Source organism: Indicator indicator, chromosome 27 (assembly GCF_027791375.1).
Source record: "Indicator indicator isolate 239-I01 chromosome 27, UM_Iind_1.1, whole genome shotgun sequence".
Classification (NCBI taxonomy): domain Eukaryota; kingdom Metazoa; phylum Chordata; class Aves; order Piciformes; family Indicatoridae; genus Indicator; species Indicator indicator.
This window is the reverse complement of record NC_072036.1, coordinates 9731162-9756384: the sequence shown is the minus strand read 5'-3', so window position 1 is coordinate 9756384 and position 25223 is coordinate 9731162. Positions and strand designations below refer to the sequence as shown.

Here is a 25223-nt window from a genome sequence, read left to right as displayed (position 1 = left end):
GAAATGTTTTAATTAATATGTAATAACTGCTCTGGAGAGCTCTCATTATTCTGGCAAGCTGCATTCGTAATTTTTCATCTTACTTATTTGGGACAATTGTAGCTTTGTATTGTGAAAGTGTGAAAACAATTCTTCGTACTTTTTGCATATTGAGTGAGAAAGAGTAAAGATGTTTAAAAACTTTGAGCAAAGTGAAACTGAAAATTGCTTTCATCTATTTGAATATATTTTGTAGCCATCAGCTTCTTTGTGGGGTCAAGGAACTGCAGCAAGAATTTTTTACCTGAATTCACATACACTCTTCTGTTTGTGTTGGTGCTTTCTGGTGCTGGATTTCTTCACAAAGGATGAATACAGTAAATTTCTTGAACTATGCATGCATGTGACATTAAATGTCAAGAACAGCTTTTCATTGAATGAGCTGTTTGTACAAGGCATACCAACAACATCTCTTTAAATCACTTTTTCTGTAGGACACAAGACCCTTGTATGAACTTAAAAGTTGTAATTTAAAGGACTCCAGTTTCCATTAGGTAGATGAGGGGTGTAAAGCAAGTGTCTTTCTGAAATGCTTTGGATAAGGCCATATACTTCCTCTTAACTCTGAAGTTCACTGGGAATCTTTCTCTCTTTCAGGCTTTGCCTGTTGTTGCTGGAACAAAAAAGGGGAACCAAGTGATAGGGAAGGAATATTTCATTAGTGTCTGAAAGCATGAAGAGAAAGTCAGCATGTTGCTAACAATGTAATTTGAGGTGAATGTTTTCATTTCAGGCTTTTATGTTCCAATTATTTTGCTAGCTGCATAAGCCATTAATTTGATGTCATGAAAGAGAATCCTAATTAATTAATCACAGCCTGGGCTTACTGGAAATTAAGAGCTGCTGGACTTGCATCCATGGCTCTGAAGTAATTTAGTCTGTGACTTTACACAAGCTACTTAAATTCTGTTACCTGTGTGTCTCTGTGCATGGGGGGGGGGGGGGATGACCTCTCCATGTGGGACTGGATTCTTGTAAGCAGCAATCTCTCTGGAGGGTTTGTTTAGTAAAAAGTTGCTTTTTTATCTTCTCATACCTAGGCATGAAAGCTGGCAGCAGGTTCAGTAATTCCTTGGTACCTTCATACCACCATGAGTCTGACAGTGAATTCTGTGATGCCCACTCCTCAAGATGGAGCTGCCTTCTATCTGGGCCTTGCAGATACCCCAGGTGTTGGAGGCACTTTGCCATACGTAGTGCTACCCTGCAAGCCATGCAGAGATGCTGAGGACTCCTCATGGTGGTGGAGCTACCATTTATTTGAGGTGATGACAGGAAGCCATGGACATTGTTCCTCTAGTGTTTGCAGTTTCCTTTAGACCATAGAGCTGCAGGCTCTATACAGCTCATGCTGTGTGCGATAAGTAGAAGGATGAGTCTTGTAGAAGCTGAACTTGGAAGCTCCACAGCTGGCAGATCTCTGGACTGTATGAATGCATTTACTCTCTCTGCCTTCTGCTATAAATTGTAGTTGGTATAGTATTGTCTTGCAACATCAGGAACCATCTGCACTGTGAAATGGATGGATCTGAGTCATGTATTGCCATACTCAGGGTGCATTTGAGTCTTCCTCAACTGCAGAGGAAAAGGAAGGAAAGACCTTTCATAAACTTGGGTTTTGCCTTTCAGTCACAAGGGCCTTGTTCTTCCTAATCCTTTGTGCTCTGCATACAGCTCATGGTGCTGCTGCAGGGGTGTAAGGCTGGCAGGGCTATCTTGTCTAGGTTAGTTCTACACTGGAATTACCTGAATTACTCTTCTTCAGATTGTGCCATGAAAATTCATTCTAATTTTCACTTGCTTGAAGTCCAATAATACCTCTTTCCCCAAAGAGTTACCTCGTGTTTCATTGAGGTCATTGCTTGCTGTAAAATAAAAGTTTCCTTCCTTCTGCTGTCATTTTGTTTTTCTCCAGCCAGCTGTTCTTTGTCTTTCACTTCTATTGTAAACTCTCTGAAGGGACAGGTTTGGTTTTTTTTCTGCTTGTTTGTTGTACTTCTAGTGCCTTGCACAGTGGGGTCTTCAATGTGTAGGCTGGTTGGTGCTTTAACAGCACTGCTTTTAAGACTTGATGTAATATTCTTTAGTAGGTCTTTTGGTTTTATATATATATATATATATTTCCCCCCTCCAGTTGATTTTATTTGCCCATATTACTGAACCCTGATTGTTTGCCTCACTGTGTTTTTAGGAAAGTTTTAACCAAAATTCCTTTCCAAGTGAATGGGGACACTTACCCTTAAGAATGTGTATGCATTGGTGGTTGTGCTACAGCAGCTTGATTTACCTTCATGCCCTGGGAGAACTGTTGGGTGTGACATCAGTAATGCTTGTTTGAAAGAATGATTAGATGATAGCAGGCAAAAGGTGTGGTTCTGAACACCTGCATGAAGTGAAGCAGAAAGCTGGCTTCTAATTTGCATCAAATTCTTTTCTACCCAAGTTTTTTTTAAGATATTTTTGTACAGTTGGAACAAAAAAAGGCAATTGTGGATGAACATTTAGTACCCTCAATTAAACTTTGCTGATCTAAAGGCTTATTTGTTAAACCAAGTATAGCTCTAACAATGTGTGTAGTGCTGGAGCAGTATTAGATGCAGTGATATTTTCCTATTGTATGTGGAAATGATTGTGCTACCTTGAGTTTGTTTAAAGCAAAATCTTACTTTTCATGTGCATACTATGATATAAAGGCCTGTAACAATGAGTGCACAAGCAACCAATGTTCAGTAGGATCTAGATCTGTGTAATTAAGTTAATATATTTTTTTAAGCAAATGTAGCTGTTTGGTTGTTGAAGTCTAGAATTAAATCAAGTGAAATGTTCTAACTGATGTCAGAGTGGATATGGAGCCTTAAAGATATCTTTAACAGGCTGGTGATTAGTTTGAATACTGGGTTAGTTACTGGAGGAATAATTGTGGTGGTTGGTGGTTTTGTGGTGTTTAAGAAACCCCAAACCCAGCATTCCTTAAGCTGAAGTCCAAATCAACTGATCATGTAAATTGGCCAAGTTTTTTACCGTGTTAAGTAACTATTTAAATCCCATTTAAATATTTTAAAAATAATTCTTACCCCATTGTTACTCACATCTTCTGTAAGATTTTATTGCTGAACTAAAATACTGAAAGTTTAAAGCTCTTGGTTTCCTGACAAAGCTGTTATCTTCTCTTTTGCAGCATGGGTGAGCTCTCTTTCTATGGGGATGGTCTTCTTCTGTTCTCCAATAGTCAGCATATTCACAGACCTGTTTGGTTGTCGAAAAGTAGCTGTTGTTGGAGCTGCAGTAGGGTTCACTGGACTCCTTGCAAGTTCTTTTGTGAGGTAAGCAACTCTAGTCTTCAAATTTAAATTATTTTATCAATGTTACAGTGTAGAGGTAATGCTGATCCTGTCAGCAGTGTGACTTTATATTCCATTAGAAACCTTGGTTTGCTTGCCTTTCTTTCCAGCTGTGACTTGTGATAACTCAGAGTGGTACTTTCAGCTTCAAAAGTAATCCCCCCAGTATAACCTCATCGCAGCACTCCCTATTTAGCAGGAACTGTTGTGCATAGTGGTTTCAGCAGAAGACTAATGCTGTAAGATCAGCAGCACTGTCCTGAACAACTCTTAACTCATTTCTGTGAACATGTCCGCTCGCTGAATCTGCCTTGCCTGTGGTAGGTGTGAGCATGCAGTATGGTACAAAGCACTCATTTTTTTTTTTTTTTTCCCTTCCTTTCTTTTGATCTAGCACCATTGAACCTCTCTATTTCACCTATGGAATCTTATTTGCCTGTGGCTGCTCCTTTGCTTACCAGCCATCCTTGGTCATTGTCGGGCACTACTTCAAGAAACGCCTTGGCCTGGTGAACGGCATCGTCACTGCGGGCAGCAGCTTGTTCACTGTGTCACTGCCCTTCCTCTTGAGAGTTCTGATCGACTCTGTTGGCCTCTACAACACCCTGAGGGTCCTGTGCATCCTCATGTTTGTTCTGTTCCTGGCTGGCTTTACCTACAAACCCCTTATTCACAGTGACAAAGACAAGGAGGGGGGAAAGAAGGGAAAGTTCAGATGTTCTTCTGAAAAAAAGATTTGCAATTTCTCCATTTTCAAAATCCTCAGCTACAGAATCTGGGCTTTTGGGATCCCAGCTGCACTTTTTGGATACTTTGTGCCTTATGTTCACTTGGTAAGTGTGTGTTCATTTGTGTACCACGTTTTAAACACTACAGCTATCTTCCTTTGTGTTATGGACTAAGAAGGTGATCTGTGATAGGAAGCACCATTTGAAATGCAAGTTGTTTGGGGAGAGCAACAAACCTCATTTGGATGTCTGGGATTAGAAGAAGGCTCTAATCAGAAATATTCGTTGAGCTAGTTAAAATTTTTGGTCCTTGTTCTTGGTAAAATACTTTAACCATGAAAGCAGATGTTTGAAAAGTGTTCTCCACCACTCAAGGAGGTTCTGGTAGTTGGCTGCATACATTGCCAATGGTGCTTGTACATTTCAGAGGATTAAGGGAAGGATTAAATAACAGCCAACAAGTAAACCTTCCGATTTTATTTTTTTTTTTCTTTTCAATTGAGGCATGTTTGTTAAAAAGCATTTTTAGGGTATATTTTATTGACTATTTTGCAATTTATTGAAGTACTGGAGTGTTTTGTCTCTCAAACTTGGGCTTTGTAGTTTACCACTAAAGTACTAACAACTTAATCCTATCAATCTGTGCTTCTAGCTGCCAGTTCTCAGCTGGTGTTTATTGCTTTCTGCAGAAACTGATAGAGCTTTAGCTTCTGATGATGGGCAAGCTGTCCATCAGCCATTTCTTATACATGTGATAAAGTTAATGCTTCCTTAGCAGAATTCTTTTTTTCTGCAGTACAGTTAATCTAAGAAATTCTGATGCAACCAGGAGATATGTCTGGCTGGTTCTCCTGCACTAGGTGCTTAAATGATGAATTATTTTCTTGAATTCTGTTATCTTCAACTCCTTAAAAGCTCACAGGTTTGTATGCAGTACAGTGAGGGGTGTCACTGCTTCCTAGCAATAGTTCCATGTAGATCTTGTTCTCTAAGCACCTGCAATTAGACTATTTCAAAGAACTTTACAATTGGCTGGCTAAGGTAGAGTGGCACCTGATACTAACTCCTCCTATACAAGCAGTCACACAGAACCTCTAAAATACTTTATTTTTAACCAAGATGCTTGTATGAATGTCTCATGTTTCTAGATTGGACTGAAGCTGCTGGTTGAATTCCAGAGAACAAACCCTTCTGTGTATTTTTTGTTTTCTTTCTATGGTGTGCTTTCAGTCCTGTTGAGTGCTTTCTTCCCCCCCCTTTATCAGATTGGCACAAGTTCTGATTGCAAAACAGAGCTCCAATCCAGGGAAACAACTTGTTCAAAGCTGTTACTAATACAATGTTTGATAGCACTATAGAACTCTTTCAAAGCACAACCAGAATTTAAGATTTTAAGGAAGGTCTGTGTGGATCTGTATTTGAGACGGTGAATGGATCAGTGTTTATGAAGGATCAGCATGGATTCTGCCCTTCAACATAGCCACCTCAGCTCCAGTAGATAGCTCTGGACTTTTATCTCATTTTGTCTGCTTCTGATAAAACCCCACAGTTTATGTGCTTCCAGAAGTACATAGCAGATAAGTCAACTGCTGTATGAAAAATAACATTTTGCTGGCACATCTACTGAATCAGATGATGTTCCCCAGCTTTTGAAAAGGAGAGAAACTGTTGTTTCTACTGCCTTTAAAAAACAGTAGTGCTACTGGAAAAGGGAGATGGTACTTGGACAATGACATCTTTCCTTATGCTAAACCTCTTAATTTTACCCCACAGTTAGGGTTGGTTGGCCAGAATCAGACCACTAGAATGGGATGCTGGTTGCAGGTGCCCTAAAAGGAGCTATCTGCGTGGAGCCTAAAGCTTATGATTCTCCCCTTAGCCCTCAGGCCTGGTTCCTGTACTTATCAAGCTTCATTTTTCCCACCTGGAAAGCTGGTTTCTGCCAGTGTTCTCTTGACCCTACTTGTGTGTCATTTCTTGGTCAATGGTAGCTGGAGGCTGCATACTTGGTGTGCTCCAGTCACTGCATGTCAGCTGCTGTCCACTGGCTTTGAACAGCAAAGGGGCTCCTAAGGTCCCAGGCAGGGTCTCTGAGTGCTTCTGAGGTTATCTTACACTTACTGTACCCTTAAAACTTCAGAATAGCTCAGGAAAATCAGATTTAAATATTTAGTACCCTGATTTGCTGCATTTTCCTTGATTTACACTAAATCTGACTTTCCCTTTTGATGCTTATCCATGCTCATAGTCCATAATGGGTACCTGCTTGCATATGCAGAGATTTTTGGTCAGCAGTAGCTGTGAAGTGCATGTGTTCTGTGTTTTGCTGTATGAAACCCAGGAATACAGTTTGGAAGAATTCAGAGGACAGTGTATGTTGCAAGAGCAAGTGTATGTTGGTGTAGCTCCCTTCTCTTTTTATAGATTCTAGGAATGGCTGGGAAGAAGTGCCAGTGATGACAAGCATTCTTACCAGGCCACTAATCCTCTGCCCTGTTCAGTCCACAAACAGCTGTGACAGATGGAGTACCTTCCTTCAGAGGCCACTTGACCCATTTTGGGCACTTGAGTCAGCACTACCCAGCATACCTGGTCATCTTGGGCTTCTGCACCTGGATAATCCTTCCTGTTCAGTTTGTTTTTTTCATTGCCTCCTGTGGTCTTTCAGCTGTCTTTCCAGTGTTATATATTTTACAAAAGGAAAGAGGAAATCTCCCACCATCATCTCCAGGAAGAACAGGGTTGGGGGGACTTGCTCATCTGCAACCTGAAGCTAAGTGTAATTGAGGGACTGGTTCTTATGTCTTAACTGCCAGAATTCAGCATTTCCATTACTTTACCACATGTGTGAAGTTCCTTAGCCTGTTAAGTCAAAATCATGAACAAGACCATGGCCCTTGTCATCTGAATTATTTACAGCTTTGAGCAACTTGATCTAGTGTGAGGTGTCCCTGCCCATGGCATGGGGGGTTGGAACTAGAGGATGTTTGAGGTCCCTTCCAACCCTGACAATCCTTCAATTCTATGATTTTTTTACCCAGATCTTTGAGGTAGCTGACTAATACAGACAGGATCTTCTCTGCATAAAATATCTAGTGGTGAAATATTTCAAAGACTTGGTCAAAATATTCAGTAGGGTGTTTTAAATCCTTGGGAATCAATCCTTTTCCTTTGGCTTAATGAAGGTTATGGTGGCTTCTTTGGTTTCCACATCTGCAAGGGTATACCTCTCTTGCAGTAAGTTCTAGAGGTTTGCAGACCAAGACAGTGAAAATGAGCATTGTGCCACAGGCTAGATCTGTGATCACACATGGGCTGCTTGCTGAAGGTTGGCTTGTTCCACAGACAGGTATTTTTGTGCTTGTTTCTCTAGCTATGTACACACATCCTTCTGCCTTCTTGAAATTCTAGAAGCTTAGTAAGTGTCTGGAGGGACACCTTTTGACATGCAGGGCAACTAGTTCACTTTGGGAAGCTCAATAGTTGTAGTGACAGTGCCTTCAATGTAAACTGTCACTTCAGAGCTCACAAATCTTCTCTAGACAGTCTCTGGGCTTAAAGATAGCCATGAGCAATACTGCAATTGTATTTTCTCTGATAAGAGAAGAGAGGTCATGGTTCTTCTGCTGTGTAGGGATGCTTTAGAGCAATGTCTTAGATAAAGCTTGTCAGAAGGGGTGATGGGCACTAAAAGGCTAAATCATGTAGGCAGTCTGCTTCTCAGAAGCTAAACATCATTCAAAATATTCATTATCCTAACACATTTTTATTCTTAGGAGGGGCATGGAGATGGTTGGAATCTCTAAAGTACTTGATAGAAGAATTTTTTAATGCATACAAACAAACTCATTTGTCTTTGCTGCATCACAAAATTGGACAGCTCAGAAAAATATTTGTCTGCTGTGTGGCTTAGTCTGTCTCCAGATCATCTGTGTGTGTTGCTTCAAATTTGCTGGGCCTAGTGCTGTGCCCACAGAGTCTGTCCTTGCACAAAAAGATGGTGCTGTCTACTGGTCTGTACTTCTTATCTTTTGCTGGAGCATCCACATTTTCCTGTTCTTTAGATAAGGAAAGTCTTTAGTTTGTTTCTGAAGTGAAAAAAAAAATTATCAGTAGGATTTGTTGGTCTGGATTATAGATGATACAGATTCATGTTGATAGATGCAATTCTCTCCTTTTCCTCTTTGTAGTATGCAAGATCCTTCTTTGTGGTTCTGCAACTATTTTATCACCTTGGACTGCCTTCTGGAACTGAACCAGGATGACTTGTCCTTCAGCTCTGTTCTTTATCAGCCAGCTGTTTTGACTCCTCTCTACCCATTTTTCACTCTGCATCAGTTGTTATGCCTTATTTTTTAAGAGATCAGTCTGCTGTGCAGATTCAATGTCTGAACCTTGGCTCCCTAGAACATGTGCCAATAAAAACTGTCTTCCTGTGCAATCAACTTGGAGAAATGAAGAGCCAAGCTCCAGAAGATTCTCTGCAGTCATAGTTGTTTTTTTTTTTTTTCCCTAGGAAATAATTTGTAATTCTTGCTGCGTACTTTGAAAAGTTGTATTCGCTTTGCATTCCCTTCTGTATGCTCAGTTTCTGAAAGGCCTTATTTATTGAGGACAAAACAGTCTCTTTATTCTGCCCATTCAGAGAAATTTTCCACTTCCAGACTGTACCAAAGCAAAAGCTTTGGGTCATCAAGAAAAATTATACTGGAAAATATGAAGGGTATAGAAAACACCCAAGATTCTCCAGCAGGTCTGTATTGGGGCAAGCTGTAGGGGAGGCAGGATGACTTCTACTGCAGTAGTTGATGTTCTGCCCAACAACACCCTGTTCATCAGCCATAGTATGATCACAGGATGTTAGGGGTTGGAAGGGACCTCTGGAGATCAAGTCCAACCCCCCTGCCAGAGCAGGACCATAGAATCTAGTGTAGGTTGCTTTACTTACAACTATTTTTGTAACTCTTCAAGCCTCCTCTACGATTGTACTCCTTAAGTGAGGTGTGACATCTCTAGATTAGACTCATTTGAGACACCAGCATTCCAGTTGCTATCATCTCTGCATAGAGAGTGGTAGCTGCTTTTTGTGTTCTCTGTAGTGAGACCTGCATCTGCTTAAGAAGCCATAGAAGAGTTCCATACCTTGCAGTAAGGAGCTCTTCAACTTGTGCATGTTGATTAGATGGTGTTGGGTGATAGGCTGGACTTGATGATCTTGAAGGTCTTTTCCAACCTGGTTAATTCTGTGATTGTGTGCACAGTCCTAATCCTGCACCTCTCTCCTCCCTTCAAGTCCTGGATTCCCCAGTGGAGACAAATAGAAGCACTGATAAGTGCTGTGCTTTGTGTTGGTGCAAAGCATGATTTAGTGTGGTGTGTGCTGTATGGACTCTAGTGACCAAAAATCTCTAAACCCCCACATACACACCTATGGTGAAGTGCATGCACATAACACATCATGAGCAAAACCAGTTCTCATAAGGTAAGTGCTGTCTGTGTTGGGAACCACTTCTATTATGTCATGAATTTGCTACTTTTAAAACGTTGTGTAGAATAATGTTTAATATCTAATTGGTATGCTTGGTATTTCTTACTCAGAGGGGAAAATGTTGGCCTCCATCACTACATTCACTTGCTTTTATGAGCTGCTCCTCAAGAAACCTCTTCCTTTCTTCAGATCTTACATCAGTCATTTGTCTGAAGTCTGCTACGTCTTTTTTTTTCCCAGAATCTGCTGTTAGTCTGTTTTGTGATGCTAGGGTAGTGTCTTTTCAGTTGTCCAATACTAACAGATAACTGCCAAACAGATTTCTCTTCACTGTAGATAATCTAAAATCGTTAGAACTGTAGGTACAGCTGTCAGTTTTAGCACTATTGCCTTTCTCATCCACTTTACCTGCTTATATTTCTGTCTCCAACAGAAGACTGACAAGGCACTGGTTTTGTAAAGCTCCAATGTAATTATTAAGCAGATGTCTGACACCCCAAACCTTCAGTGGCTCCCTGTGCTTTACTTGCTTTTCTAATCTTTGCATTTATCTCCCTTCAGATCGCAACATCTGCTGCAGTTTGACTGCCCAGGTTAGTGAAATTTTCCCCCTTTACCCACTTCTGTAATTACCCTGTGCACTTACTTCTTTCCCAGCACACCTCGATGTTGATCTGGCAGTATTTTTTTCTTGGCTAGATTGTCCACTTCTGACACTGGGGGTGGTGGTGGGAGAAGCAGCAAATTGTTTTCTACTTCATACTATCTTTTTTCCCCCTACCACTTAGGCAGACTGGCTAAGGCAGACAGCTTAAGTTCAGGGAGAAGACATCCTTTTGTGACAAGAAAATGTAGCTAACAGTGTTGTAATAAAGGTCTTGCTTGCTGTCTTATGATGGAAAAAGGGAAGTGATGACAGCACCTACTACTTCATTTAATTGGCTAATACATAGTTCCACTTGTCCTCCCATATCCTTTACTGTAAGCTTACATTCAGCTTCGAGTTGTCAGAAGCTAAATAGATGCTTTCTATAAAATTTATGCAATATTTCCAACAGTGTCTAATTTAGGCACAAATAAGGAAAGAAATGAGGTAGTTAATTGAAGTAACTAACTACTAACCATTCTTTGTTTTTTAAAAAAATCACTTTTGGTAGCATATTTTTGTTCTTATTTCTGGACAAAATAGCATATGCTGTTATATTCATCTTCAGTATTCTTATTTTTATTTCTAGGCTAATGAGGTTTGACCTTTATTTGTTTAGAAGTCAAGGTCAAGACATCCTCAGTAGACAGAGTAGTGCAATAGATTTCTTCCTCAACTTAAAGAAATAAATTGGATGTATAGTAGCAGACTTAAGTAAAAATTTAATACATTAAAGTAGTCCATATTATAAGCTTATAGCAATTATAAGGAGGTTTAGTTGCCTCACTTCTGTTAGCCACTTTGAAAATCCATCTTAAATTTTGTTTACAACAACCAGGCAAAGCAGTTTTTAATGAGTCCAGTGTACACACTGGTCAATAAAATATGTTCTTGTTGCCTTGGGTGTTTATATAGGATATCTTAATCCCTTGCTTTGATATTCCACAACTTCTTAATCAGAATATCAGGTATTATGCTTAGTTTTAGCTACATGAGTACCTGATAGCACTTTGATATTAGCAAATGCCACAATGCTTTGAAAAGAATTAATTCTCTTTCTAAAATTTACTTAAGTGGTGATGTCAGGAAATTGCTTTTTTTTTTCAGTCAGAAGATTACTTTTAAGCAAATATGCATCAGAGTTTTGCCAACTAAAAAAAGTGTTCCTGTTATAACACTCAGTAAGTGTTTGTGGCTACACTAAGACATCAAATCACTTCATGAATCTTAGAAAATAAGACTGGAGGTATGCCAGTACTTGATCCAATTTACCCAGTTAAGTGCAGACTTTAGTAAAGGGCCTTTTGAAGTTATTTTTTTAAATCTTTTTTTCATGAGCCATGCTTAACAAATTTCTGCTTACATCCAGATCTTTCTTCTGGGTTCTGCATGCATGGCCCAAGTCTTTAATAGAGAGTGATGACCAAATAGAAGGCCTAATTCAGCTGAGGCCTTGGTGGTGCTGAGCAGTATGTGAAGGTCACATGTCATGAATTGATAGTGTATGACATCTGCAATAGGATGACATTATCAGAACATGCTGAGGTTTAATCTGCTAAGCCTTCAGTTCCCTTTCCAAAGAGCTGTTGCCAGATCATTCTTCCAGCGTGTGTTCATCCTGCTCACTTACCTCATGTTGTGTGTTTTAGATCTCTACCTCAATGTTTTTATGAAAATTAATCATTATTTTACACCTGACTGAGATGCCAGCTTGCCAAGATAGTTTTGAATTCCAGTCTTTTTTTCTTTAGTGCCTGAAATACTCATTTGAGGTAGTTTGCAAATTTAATAAGTCCATGTTCTATTTCACTGTCCATAGTATTAATTATAATTTTAAACAGGGGTAGATTTGAGCAGATTTCTATGGAGTCTTCCTTGACACATTGGATTTTGCAAGGACTTGCTAATCAAACATAGCTTTCCCAGACATCTCAACATCTGTCCTTACAATTGTTCTATCTAAGTCATCTATTCCAGACTGGCTCATGGGAATTGAGAATTTCAAAACACTGGCCAAGGTCAGGATGTGCAATGTCTGTCCTTCTGTGTCAGGGTTTGCTGCCTACCATGAATTAGAGAGAAATTGGGGTGGTTTTATCACAATTTTACTTTGATCTTTAGCTTATGATGATCCTGTGGGATGCTTATGAGCAGTTCTGGTTTGGTTTCCTTTTCTGCTGTTGTTCTGGAAATGCAGGTGAATGTGATTAACCTGGACTTGCTGGGAGCAGCTTGTTTTGGACACAGTGGCTAGTTGAGTTTTGAGAGTAAGATAGGGCCAGGAAACACTGCTTTAGGCCACAAGGGATGGATAGAACTAACATTAAGTTGTGGGTTGTAGTCACAAATAAGAATCAATTTAAAAAGTACTTCAAAGGGTGAATTATTTGACAATTTCTCTCAGCCCTCATGTGTATGTAAACACTTCAGTTCTTGCATATCCCTGGCTTTATTCCTCATCCATATTCTCAGCCACTGTGAGCTTCTTCCACCACGTGTGCTCTGTCTTGCTGCTGCTGCCAAAGCCACGCTCATCCACCACTGATTTTGTGCCTGTTCATTTGTTGTGTCTTGTCACTGCAATAGGATCTAGTCTCTGACACCTAAAGGAGCTACTGTGGAAGATAAGACCTGAAAATACCCTGAGAGATGAAGTGAAATGGAAAAAGGGGAAGAGTGGAAGTCATGGATTGCCTTGTAATGCAGTGTAGGGTTGGTTTGTCCCCTGTGCTTCAGGCTTTTCTCAGTCTCCAGCTTGCTTTTTACACTATTCCCTGAATATCTTTCAGGCCTACCCATTGTATTCATTCTCTCAAGACTTGAGGACTGGTTTAATTGCTTTAAAAAATATTACCGTTTGTGGTTCTTGAGTAGAAAAACTGTTTACTAGTTGACAACCATTGTCTTGGTTTCTCCAGTTTGAATTTTCTGTTGGTTGCCTACTTAGATCTCTAGGATTGTACTCATCTTCCACATGCTCTGAAAGATAACTCTAACAGCTAAAGCTTTACTTCATTAGGAATTCCCACATGGAATATGCACAGGAGGAAGGCAATTGACAGAATTAGTTCATTACCACTTCTTTTGGATTCAGGTTCTTTGTGTTTGGAAGAAGGGAGCTAGAGCTCTGCCCTGATAGCGCTCTCTCTCTGATTCAGTGCAGGAGTATTGCTGAACTATGCATGCATTGAATACAAGATCTTGGTGAAATCTGGGTCTGGTTGGCTGAAGAGAGGTTAGCCAAAGCTAACCTGAAAGCATTCCAGCCACTACCAAGTGGGGATCTTTCTTCTAGTCTCATTAGGAGAGAATGATCTGTGTTTGCATGCATTATGCTGATCATAATGGTAGAATGTGTTCAGTTATATTGTTCTGTGGCTTGGAATACTGGCTTGTACAAAGATAATAATTTATACCAGTAAAGAAGCCATGCTCTTCTCAGATCTTATCCTGGCTGTCTCAGGCAAAATTACAGACCTTTGCTGGAGAGATCAGGCCTGCAGTTCAGCATGGACACAGCTCTTAGGAGTAAAGAGCTACCTACCTACATTACTGAGAACAGGTGAAACAGGGAGGGAAATGCTTTGGCCTTTCATGTGTCTGCTGCTTGTAGGTAATGCCTTAAGAGTCATGGAATTGCAGCCAGTCTAGCTCTGCAATGCTAAGAGCATGCATGAGACACGCTGTTTGAGAAGGCTCAGAAGTATGAGTAGGTCTATCAGCCAAAAATCTGAAAATATGAATTTCTTTTAAGCTACTTCATCAAAGTAAATGCATTTAACCTAGAATAATGCATTTTAACCAGTGTCTGTCAGTCCGTGAGTTAGCACTTGCAGTACTGAATTAATCCTGGATCACTGGATTTTTTAGCTATTCAGTTAATACTGTTGTTACTTACAGCTTATTTAGTGACTGTATCACTGAAGATCAAATATGTTGTTAGGGATCAGAGGGTCAGCTCTGAGATCAGACCATGCTGCTCAGGCCTTGGTGCACTTTTGTTTGGAAAACATCCAAGGAAGCATTCTGAACAAGCTCTCTGGGCAGACTGCACCACTGCCTGCTGCGCTCCTGGAGAATGTTTCTCCCTGTACTGAGCTGGAAATTCTCCCTAAGGTTATGGTGTGCTTAAAGGGAGTGAAAGCTAAAAAAGCCAACAACCCAGTTTAGATATATGAAGGTGAAGATGAGCAGCAGTTGCTTTCTGACTTAAGGAGCTGATGAATCCAGTGTTTTCCTGCAGTGATCTAAGAGCAGACAGCATTTTATCTTCCACCCAAGAGTGCTGCTCTGAGAAATCCATGACTCAGATGCAGGGTTAATAGTTATCTAGATGGAGAGCTATATTTCACCTCTTGAAAAGCCTCTGGGGAGTGGATAAACCAGGTCTGCTAATTAAACAAGCTGGAGGCTGCAGAAACAGAAGTGGAACAGGTGGCAAGAATGGCAGAAAATATCTTGGCTTTTCTGGCTGGCTTGGCCAGCAGGTGTTGACAGGCACATAAAGGTAGGAGTGGGAAAACTGTCAGCTTTTCTTCTCACCTTTGATGGAAAGGGAATTAATAGAACAACTTATCTTTATGTTTAAATATCATTCCAGATGAAAAATTTCATCACTGTTCCCAAATTTGTTGTACAAAAAAACTTCAGATGATTTTGTACTTAAAATCACTCTCATTCAGCAAATCCTTTCTATGTTGGGGAGAAAAGGTCTCTGCTTCTATATTAACTCTCTGCCAGGAAAGGATCTTGACTGTTTTGCTCTAAAGGGGTTACTAAAACTGAACAGCTCCATTTTATGGATGGAGATTAAGGATTCTCTCATTTGAAGTGATGTCACATAACCAGAGTTAGCAAAAGCTGCACACCAACTGTTACTATCCAGGACTGTCAGCCTGTGGTCACCTTGACTCTCAAATGTTTTCACTACTTCAAGTCAGTTTCTTCTGTTTGTTTCTTCACACCTCAGAGCCTTTAGTTTCTTATCCAGAGAACAGGGCTATGCAGATTGTTTCTGCATCTTTTAATGCCCACTTTGCCCTACTTGGTGTTGCCAAGTGTGATTCAAAAGCTGGTCGTGCAAATAAATCTTTCTTGTGGGTAGTTTCTGGTCTTCATGATTGATATGGAAAGAATAACCCCAGCTGAACAAAAAAACCCTCTCCAGTAACACAAAAAAGCCTCCAAACAAACCCAACCAACCAAAAAACTCAAACAAAACCCAATAGTGATGAGCCAGTCCAAAACTTAGAAATCTGTAAAAGCAGAGTAAGTTAGCTGACCGTTTGTAGCCATATTTCTAAGTCAGAGATTCACAGGTTACTTCTACCTAACTCAAGTTTTCTAAGGTTTATTTTCCTTTTAATTCTAAAGCCAGTTTGTTTTCTCTACCCCTCTCTTTAAACAGATGAAGCATGTGAAAGACAGATTTGGTAACAGCGTGCCAGAAGAAGTGCTTCTGCTGTGTCTGGGCATTACTTCAGGAGTTGGCAGATTGATCTTTGGCAGAGTTGCAGATTATGTTCCTGGTGCAAAGAAAGTTTATTTGCAGGTATGTCTTCACACTGCTCTGGAGGAGTATACAAACAATGTCCTGAAGGCTTTGGTTGCGGGGTCCTGTTAAGTAAGCAAAATGGAGATTCAGGCTGGAGGAATTCCTAAACTGTAGGAAACTCTTCATGTGTGGTTTTTGATGCTAGGAGCCTTTGGTGCAAAGGTCGTTAATCTCTGATTTTTTTTTTAAATTTTTTTTAATGCTCAAAAAAAAGTATATTTGCTACCTGCTGGGAAAGAAATTATTAATGATTAGCACATGAGTGAGAGAACCTTTGGGGGGCTCTATGGATTCTACTTGCCCTGTTTTATCCATGATTTCATAATAGGGAAAAAATATTTCTGCATCTGTATTCTTATGTTTAAAGATTTTTAGATCTCATTTCTTGGTCTCTGCTGACAATTTGCTGTCAAGTATGTTCTGTGCATAGTGCACACAGGTAAAGCCATGGGAGTATCAGGGGTGCTTGGCTGAGATTTTGTGGACTGAGAAGGAATTCTTGCAGAAGCACAGCTTCCAGAAATGCTGAATCTTGAGGATGAAGGAGGCCGGACACCTTTTCCTCTCCACACGTAGAAAGGATATGGTGTTTTTGAGAAAGCAGCAGTGTCGGTGCAGAGTTTTTGCAGAAGCTTTAGCTGGTAACCTTGCCGGTTCCCAAGCCGCGGGGGTTGTGGTGGGGTTTGAAATGAGCACCGAGAGACATCTGCTGGCTGCTCTCTGCACTGCAGCCGTGGGAACTTGCCCAGGGGCCACCTTTCCGAGGACGGAGGACTTGTTGCCATCGCTACAGCAATGTAGACTCCCTGATGACAGACTGGGGCTGTATCTCATCCATTTGCATGGACTTCATACCTATTGTTACATGCTCAGCAAGTGCCTATATTAAGATACAGTGAAAAGGCAGCTTTGAGATTACACAGATTACAAATACCTAACTTGCAGAGGAAACTACAACTTTTTTAAAATTCTTCAGTCTTTATTCTATATTCTTCATTTTCTACTACAGCCCTTTAGAAATGAAAACCATGCACTTTTAGGGCATGAACTAGAACGCTTCTGAGTACTGTTGCTGTCACATAGATTTAAGCATGGAAAAAACATGTTACATTTTGCTAAGCTGTAACCCAGCACCTTCAGCTCTTCTGTTGTAAATCAGCATTTCTGAGGGGAAAATGAATATTCACTTAATCCTGCTTTGTTTTGCTGAAAGACCAAGTCCTTTAACTTACAACAAACAATGTCATGTAAAATCTTTAAGTATGTCTGGTTACAGGAATACAGCAAGATACCTTTATGTGGAAAAATTGCCACTTTCAGATGCCACCTCTGAAAATAAGACCCTGAAGTAATCACTCATATTGGTGTTTTTACTTAAATTGCAATGCTGAGGAGTCTAATTGGAGTGTTTTAGATTTATTAAACTTCTGCTATTTTTCTGTGGCTTTCACTTGTGAAAAGAGCAGACAGTAACCCTTCAAAATGTGGGTGCATAAGAAATTATCTTAGTCACTGCAGGATAGTTGATTACAAGTGCATTTTGAAATGGGAATTTGGGTTTCTTTTGACAGTGCACTGTTGGTTTAATCTGGTGTGTAACTTCTGATGGTAATCCATGGAGGCTGCTTGTATTTATTTTATGATAAATCACTAGAAATGCAAGAAAGCTCATCTGTTCCCTTGAGCTTTGCTGATTTGATGCAACTTGCTTTTGTATTGGTCATGTTTAGGTGGCTTCATTCTTCTTTATTGGCCTGATGTCCATGATGATTCCACTCTGCCATGTCTTTGGAGGTCTCATTGCTGTATGTCTCTTCATGGGCTTGTTTGATGGGTGCTTCATTTGCATTATGGCTCCTATTGCCTTTGAGCTTGTTGGGGCTGAAGATGTCTCCCAGGCCATAGGATTTCTACTAGGACTCATGTCAATACCTATGACAGTTGGTCCACCCATTGCAGGTAAGTCTAGATATGGTGTGTGGCTGTAAAGGTATTTCTATGGTTTCATGTTTCTTTGGCCATATTTTCCATTCCTACAATATATGCAGTGCCCTATATTAGAGAGTGTCTTGGTATATATGCTCCAGAATCCATGGTGAATATCACTGCAGCTCATGGGCTATCCATCTGCTGTGCTCTTGGAAGTTTGCTTCAATCTTGTTTTAAGTTTAGCAGATGTAAAACATTCCTTAAAAGAAACATTTCCAGTTGGGTTAGGACCTGACATTTCCATGCTGTTGAGGTGACAGCATATATGTTGAGTTTGTTAGAAAAGGACCCCAAACTAGAATGTGAAAATAACCTGGAGTCTAAAATTTGCTCATGCAGAAAAGATAGGATGAAAGCTCCACTCACTTCAAATGCTTCTTATAAGTAAGGACATTGGCTTTTTTCATTCTTTGATGGGGGACTGACAAAGGACAGGGTTTGAAGATAAAAACTGGAAATTCTTTGGAACATGGAAATAGCTTTAAGCTATAATTCTTAGCACTGATTTCTAAATAGCAATTTATCCTAAGGTCTTGTGAGTGCTACTGAAAGGTATTCAGTAAGGTGTATCACAGCTATTAATACTTAAGTGGAACTTGGTAATTGAGAAGAGCTTTGAGAGAACAACCAGAGGGAACTGTTGGAAAACACTTTTAATAAGAGGCTCCCAGCAATGCAGTGTATTTAGAGTAAGAGGCATCCTCATCAAAGGCAACTTACCAAAGCAGGAATCATTTCTCCAAGTCATTGCAAGATTCAAGTGCTAGAGAAGCTGACATGAGCAACTTTCAAATAGGAAATGTGATGCTTGCTCTTAATGATGGGTAGTAACTCAGCAGTTGAGTGGTGACAGACCGAGTTCTTTGCTACTTGGAATCAAGTCAGCTCTGGAATACCTTTCTACTCATATGTACACAGCTCTGTTTGGCCATCAGGTAGTCAGATGAGTGGTTGTAATAATCTGTGCCAGCTGTGAAGTTTCAGAATCCCAAGGGAAGACGTGTTTTCTGTAGATTTGAGGCCCTGTTATTCATCAGGTGTAACTTTCTTCTCCTCCCAGGTTTGCTGCGTGATCTCCTGGGCACCTATGATGTAGCCTTCTACCTGGCAGGTGTCCCTCCCATCATTGGCGGAGCTGTATTGTCTTTTATCCCCTGGGTCCATGAAAGGCAGAAGTTAAAAGAAAGAGCAAAACCAGTTGATAGAGAAACTACTGAGAAAATGCTAGACAATGAAAGCACTTTGGTGTCAGACACTACAGCCAAGTCAGTCAAAGAAACGGAATCTGACTTTTGATGCTTTCTTTTCTCCATACCAGCCCGAACTTCTACAGACGGTAGAATTGTAACTTTTTGAAGATGCTCTAGGATACTGAAGAAATCTTGGACTGTTGCTCAAATTGCAAAACTGCTCTAAGAATCTTTTATACCACTGAACGTTTTTTTTTTTTTGGATGAGGTGTTGCGTTTGATATCCAGCCACATTTTCCAAGCATTAGAAGTTTTGTAGCATTGCTGTGTACGTGTGTGGTGATCCTGTGCATGGAGAGAGTATTCTTCTAACTCATCAGAACTTGTTTCTGGAAGTGTGGATGTGTTTGGTTCACTGACCCAGGATTCTTCAATCACTTTTTTTTATCATTCATCCAATGCAGGCACCACCTCTAGGTGTTTATACTGGAAAAATGTAGTAGCTCTTCTGACTGAATTGTGTTGAAGTTTCTCGTGCTTTTCTACAGTGTTTTACAATTCTATATCAGGAACATGGACATTCATCTTTTTGATCCCCTTTACTCTTGCTGAAATCAGTTTGCATTAGAAAGCTAAATTATTAAACTCCTGTTTTATTTTCTCTAGTTACCCCAGCCTGCTCAGTTTGCTTAGAGCACTCACCTGCTTTGCATCCACCTTTTCACAGTAGCCCAAAGACAGACCATTCAGGATGAAATTTTGGATGGGCACAGATTTTGAGTATGAGCAAACTAAGCTGTGAGTACAAACATTCAGAAGTAAAGCTGCTGAATGATAGGTTTTTGAGAACTTTTAAAATTAGGTGAAGGCAATACTATTAATGTCTTTGTGTACATTTCTTTTTCAGCTGGACCTCAGAATTAGCTAGTAGCTTTGAAACTGTACTGAGAGTAACACTTTGGAGCAGTATTGTGAATTAGACTAAGTTTCAAACTATTCTCTTGTATTTGTTAGGTTCTTTTTTTTTCTTATTATTCTTAAAACCAAGACAGCTTTAAAGGATACATTCTAAGTGCAATAAGTTGTTTTTTAATGTGGGAATGCACAAGCTATTAAAATGCCATTCAGCAATTAAATATTTTTGCACTAAGTGAACATGCAGGTATTTTACAGGTCTTTATAGCTGCGTTCAATTTTATTCAAGCCAAGAAATGTCTTTGCATGTCCTATTTCTTGCCTAAGATACTAACCACCTGGCTCTATTACTTGCATATTTTTAGGTATTATGCACTGCTTGTCAAGCAGGTGTTTCTGAAAACCTCTCTCAAAAGTATTTGAAAGCATTTAGAATGAGAATACTGCTTTTCAGTTTATCATAAAACACTTCCAAGCACATTTTTATGGATATGGATCAGCAATGTTGTGGAGCACTTAATTCTTTCTTTCAAGTCCATTCAATGCCAATAATTTGTTTCTTTTAGGACTGACATAGCTGAGAGTGAACTAAATGTGATCTGAAGACAAAATGCATTTTTAAGTGCATTTGCTTAATTAGTAACAATACTTGTTCTTTACAAATCCATGAAGACATACTGCTTTAAAATTGTAATTTTTGTCTTCTGTATTTTCCTTTGTCTAGAGCTGTAGTAAATTGCTCAGCCCATGTGCATTTGTGATATCAAACATATTAGCACTATTATAGCATAGAATGTTTACACCTATTGACTGAAAGTCCTTAAAGTATAATCATGCAAAAGCATCCTAATTACTGGAGGCCAAAGTCTATACTTTTTTTATATTGCAGAGTTTCAGTCCTTGCTTTACATTAGTGAGGTTTAAAAGAATTGCATCTTAAAATGTTAGTGTATGGAAGGGACTTGGAGGTAGGGGGAAAAAACCTCCAACAAACCAATCTGTAAAACAGAGGTCCCTTTAGGTTTTCTAGGACTTGAGCTTCTGCACCTCATAAGTACCTCTAAAAATGTCACTTAAGTTCATGGTGGTGTTAATTAAAGCAACCACCAAGTGCTGCCTTCATTACAAACACCAGCCTATGCTGCTCTTGTCTGGAGTATTTCTGTAGGAGGAGTTGCTAATCAGTATTATCTTTACTTGGGCAATGCAAAAGGTGTTGAGTAAATGTGGCAAAAGCCTCTTGTTTCCTATTGCTTTGAGAAATGGGTGTTTGTCACAGATCTTACACTTCATGTGCTTCAGTTCTGAGTTTTTAGCCAAAACCAAGGCTGCAGTTTGAAATCATGGTGACCAGGTGTCTTGATGTGATTATGGCACCTTCCTGACTTGCTGCTCTGTACCTCTATAAATTCTCTGGGAGAGAATATAAAATAATTCACCTTTAGAAATGATACAGAAATAGTATAACAATAGCACGGAATAATTATTGCCATGCCTTTCCAAAATGTTTCTGCACATAAAAATCCAAACTCTCATATTTGAGTAACTAAAAATGTAAATTATGCTCACAGATATGAAAGACAGCATTAAAAAAAAAATAAAAGAAACCCAGGGACTCAAGGAGGGGGAGGGTACAAGGAGTGAATCATTGCTCAGGAGTGGCTGCTATCTTAAAACCAGCTAGTGAAGGGGATGTCAGACAAGAGGGAAGCAGAACTAGGGGTAAGGAAGCTCTGATGGTGTGATGATTTTTGAATTAGGAACCTATTTCTGCTGCCAGTGCTTGTTTTACAGCAATGCTAACATTGGAAAGCAGGCAAACAGAACTTTCTGGAAAGGTTTAACAGTAAATGAATGCTTAAGAATTCTGTTAGCATCTTTATTGTTGGCTTTATCTATGGGGGGAGGGGTTAAAAAAAAAGTCTTTACTGGATTATGTCCTAAAGCTTGGTAAGATGCAGCTAAGATGAAATTAAAATTCAGATTGTTAGCAGTGAGACTACCTAATCATTGGGAAACTTGAGACCTGCAGGACTCTGTATGCCCTGAGGTTTTAAAAATTATATAAGCTGTCTCCCTTTAAAAAGAGAAAAACTAAAACACAAAGCCCTAAAGACAAATATCAACTATTTAGTTGCAGAATGTAGGAGAGGTTGGCATTCTGAAAGCTAGGAGAGAAAAATCACCTAATATTCAGTTTGAGTAAATGCAAATAAGTATTTGTAACCATTTCACTCTCAGTTGGGAAAACCTGCTCATGAGAAACTTGACCTAATTAATGCCAGATGTAATCTTGTGGGGGGAAGATTCTAAAGTTACAGTGCTGCTTAGTTCAATAAAACTTTAAATCATTCAGATGTGTCCCTCTTGAGAGCAGAGTATATGATAGGACATAAAAAGAAGCAATGTCCTTTTTAGCAGACATTGCTCTGTCACTCTAGAAAGAGTCTTTGTTCCATCAAATGTTCTCAGCAGGGGAAGATTCAGAAGAAATGTTCAGCATTAACATTTAAAAAAAAATTGAAGTTTATTTTTGGTAACCTTTTAGAGATCTTCCAAAATTGCTTACTCAGGTCAAATAACAGCCATTCTGTGGCCATCCTTCAGGGTATATTTGGCATCAGATGAGATAGATAACTTACTTTTTTTTTTCTTTGGTTCTTTATGCACAAGGTTTGGGCATATCCATTTCCCCCCTTCCCTTTGGAGACACTGGATTGGCAAAGCTGATGCACACCATCCATCATAGTAATTCTCAGCCTTCTCTTCCCAAACATCTTCCCTGCATTGAACTTTGCATAGCCATAGCCTGACAGGCTAGGCAAGCTGTTGTGAAGTGGGAAGTGTGAGGTTGAATCAGCTCACATGAGGGCTGAAGGCACCTGTCACACAGGCTTATGACCTAAAACACAGACACTGCCTTTTCAAAGCAAAAATTACTTGCTCCATTTCTTTGCCAAAGAGACAGGAGATGCTTCCTTGCAGCCCCAAAGTAAGTATCTAAGGATGGGAGTCAATGATACCATCCTTAGGGTCAACCTTATGGGTTAGCTTAAGCTGCCAGGTTCTCACTGTGCTGGTGTGGGGCAGCTCCCTGCTTCACTGCTTGCTGTGGGGAGCCCATGTGGAGGGGCTCAGCTGTCCTCCTGAGCAGGGAGCAGAGGTGCTGCTTTGTCTGGGGCCCAGAGTCCCCTCTGGGGAGCTGGAAGTGTTATGGAAACTGACTTTTAGGGATCTTGACTCTTCTATCAGAGCTGACCCTCTGAGAGAAGAGTGTGTATGTAGGTATCTATAAATACCATGTATTTTGAGCAGGGTGGAGACACATTCTGCATCTAACTACAGGAGCTGTAGCACTGGAGTGTGGGAGACAGCTGAGGAAGAAGTACACAGCACCATTGCAGTTCAGCCAGCCAGTGAATTTCTACTGAGTTGGCATGTTTTCAGTGTGCCTTTTATACACATACATATATATATATAGTGTCACCATTTTTTAACGTTTCAGAACCATATATGCTAAGATTAGAGTGATTTTATACTAAAAGGTGTGCTAATATTGGTAACAGACATGTTGAAGTATCATTATAGACATCCTATTTTGTATGTTTTTGATATTAAAAGACGTGTTTTTTGCTAGCCTTAACTCCAGTCTTTGAAATTCTGCTTTGTTAGAAGGCTAAGAAATGAATGTCTACTGTTTTTTTTCATGGTGCTAAAGTAACTGTGATCAGTCTCAAATTACTCGGAATAAAGATAGCAGTTGTTAAAGCGCCCCATTTGTTACTGCATGCATCATTTCAAGTCTTGTCCTGCTGTAGAACTTGTCACTTTTTAAAAGTAATTTTGTTATTTTCTGATAATTACTGAATCTTATCTGCAGGCTTTTGTCATTACAGCTTTTTTTTTACCTTTGTGCTAGGACTGGAATGTCCCCATTATGTTTACTCCCAAATCAATATATATACATGGTGCAACTAACTTTATTCTGATTGCACTGATGATCCATTTTAAGACCCGTGATTTACAAACCTAAACCACTGACTTCCAGAGTTACATGTGCCTGAATAATCCACTCTATTTTCTACTCTGGGGTTTAATGTCAAGCTTACAGAAAAGTTACATACACACATGCTCACCTCTGCCAAGGCAGGCTTGCTGCAATCTGCATGCAATGTCTGTTCTGTTCTTAGCATGTTTTCTGTTCTGAACAACTTGGAAAGCAAAACAAAATCCAACTTTTGAATTATCTGTTTGGTGAGGCTTACCTTCACCTTCATTACATTTGCATTTTTAAGCCTTTCTTACAGAGAGTAGCACCTCTGTGCCCAACAGCAGTGATGAAGTGAAACGTTTTGAACAGCCTGTGCGCTGCTGTAGAAATGTACACAAGAAAAAGTAGTTTCATCTGAGCTAAGGGCAGACCTGGCACCTCTCTGTGTATTGGCAAGCTTTTTAAGTGTGACATGGCACAAGCAATGTAGAAGACAAAAGATCTTTTATGCTAAAATATGATAGGAGATGAAATAGCCTCAAGTTGCATCAGGGGAGGTTTAGATTATTAGGAAAAATGTCTTTACTGCAGGGGAGTGGTCATGCATTGGAACAGGCTCCCCTGGGAGTTGGTGGAGTCACCTTCCCTGAGGTGTTGAGAAATGTGCAGCCATGGTACTTTGAGACATGGATTAATGGCCATGGTGGCCTTGGGCCAATGGCTGGACTTGATCTTAAAAGACTTTTCCACAGGGAACAGTTGAGCGATTCTGCGTCTCAAAGGTCCTACGGAATGAGTTCTGTGATAAACAGGGTCATAACGAGCCCCAGCAATTCAGGTGTATAAGGGCACCTCTCTTACACAAGGCTGCAGCTCTTTGCCTTGAGGCAGGGCAGCTGTTCTCTGCCCTGGTACCACCAGCCTCACAAGCCCCTCCAGACCGGCGGTCGCACAACCGGTGCCCCGGCCGCCTCCGTCTTCCTCCCGGGCCCGCCCCCGCCGCTCCGCTGCCGGGCGGGGCCTGGCGCGCCGCAGCCGCGCACGCCGCCATGGCCGGAGCCGAAGAGAAGAGGCACGTTCGGTTCTCTGCCGCCGGGGAGGCGGCGGAGCCCTTTCTGCCCGATGAGGTGGCCGTGGTGGGCAGCGGCTGGCGCTGCGGCGGGGAGGGGGCCGCGCTGCGGTGGTGCATCTCCGCGGCTCTGTCCGCGGCCTTCCTGGGGCTGGTGAGTGTAGGGAGCGGGCGGGAGGTGCCCGGTAGCTGCGCCCCCTTGCCCTCCGCCGCCAGCCGGGGCAGGCGGGAGATGTGGCGTGCGAGGTGACTCCGCTTTCAAATGTGTTCCAG

General features: G+C 40.5%; 1 protein-coding gene across 1 annotated transcript in view; it reads left to right on the top strand.

Moving 5' to 3' along the window:
- Window positions 1–19081, top strand: part of SLC16A10 (solute carrier family 16 member 10) — a 40514-nt gene extending 21433 nt beyond the window's left edge. The window contains exons 2-6 of the mRNA XM_054393028.1: window positions 3218–3362; window positions 3775–4213; window positions 15650–15793; window positions 17527–17755; window positions 18846–19081. Of these exons, the coding sequence (XP_054249003.1) occupies window positions 3218–3362; window positions 3775–4213; window positions 15650–15793; window positions 17527–17755; window positions 18846–19081 (1193 nt within the window). The remainder of the gene's footprint in view (window positions 1–3217; window positions 3363–3774; window positions 4214–15649; window positions 15794–17526; window positions 17756–18845) is intronic.
- The last annotated feature ends 6142 nt before the right edge of the window (window positions 19082–25223 follow it).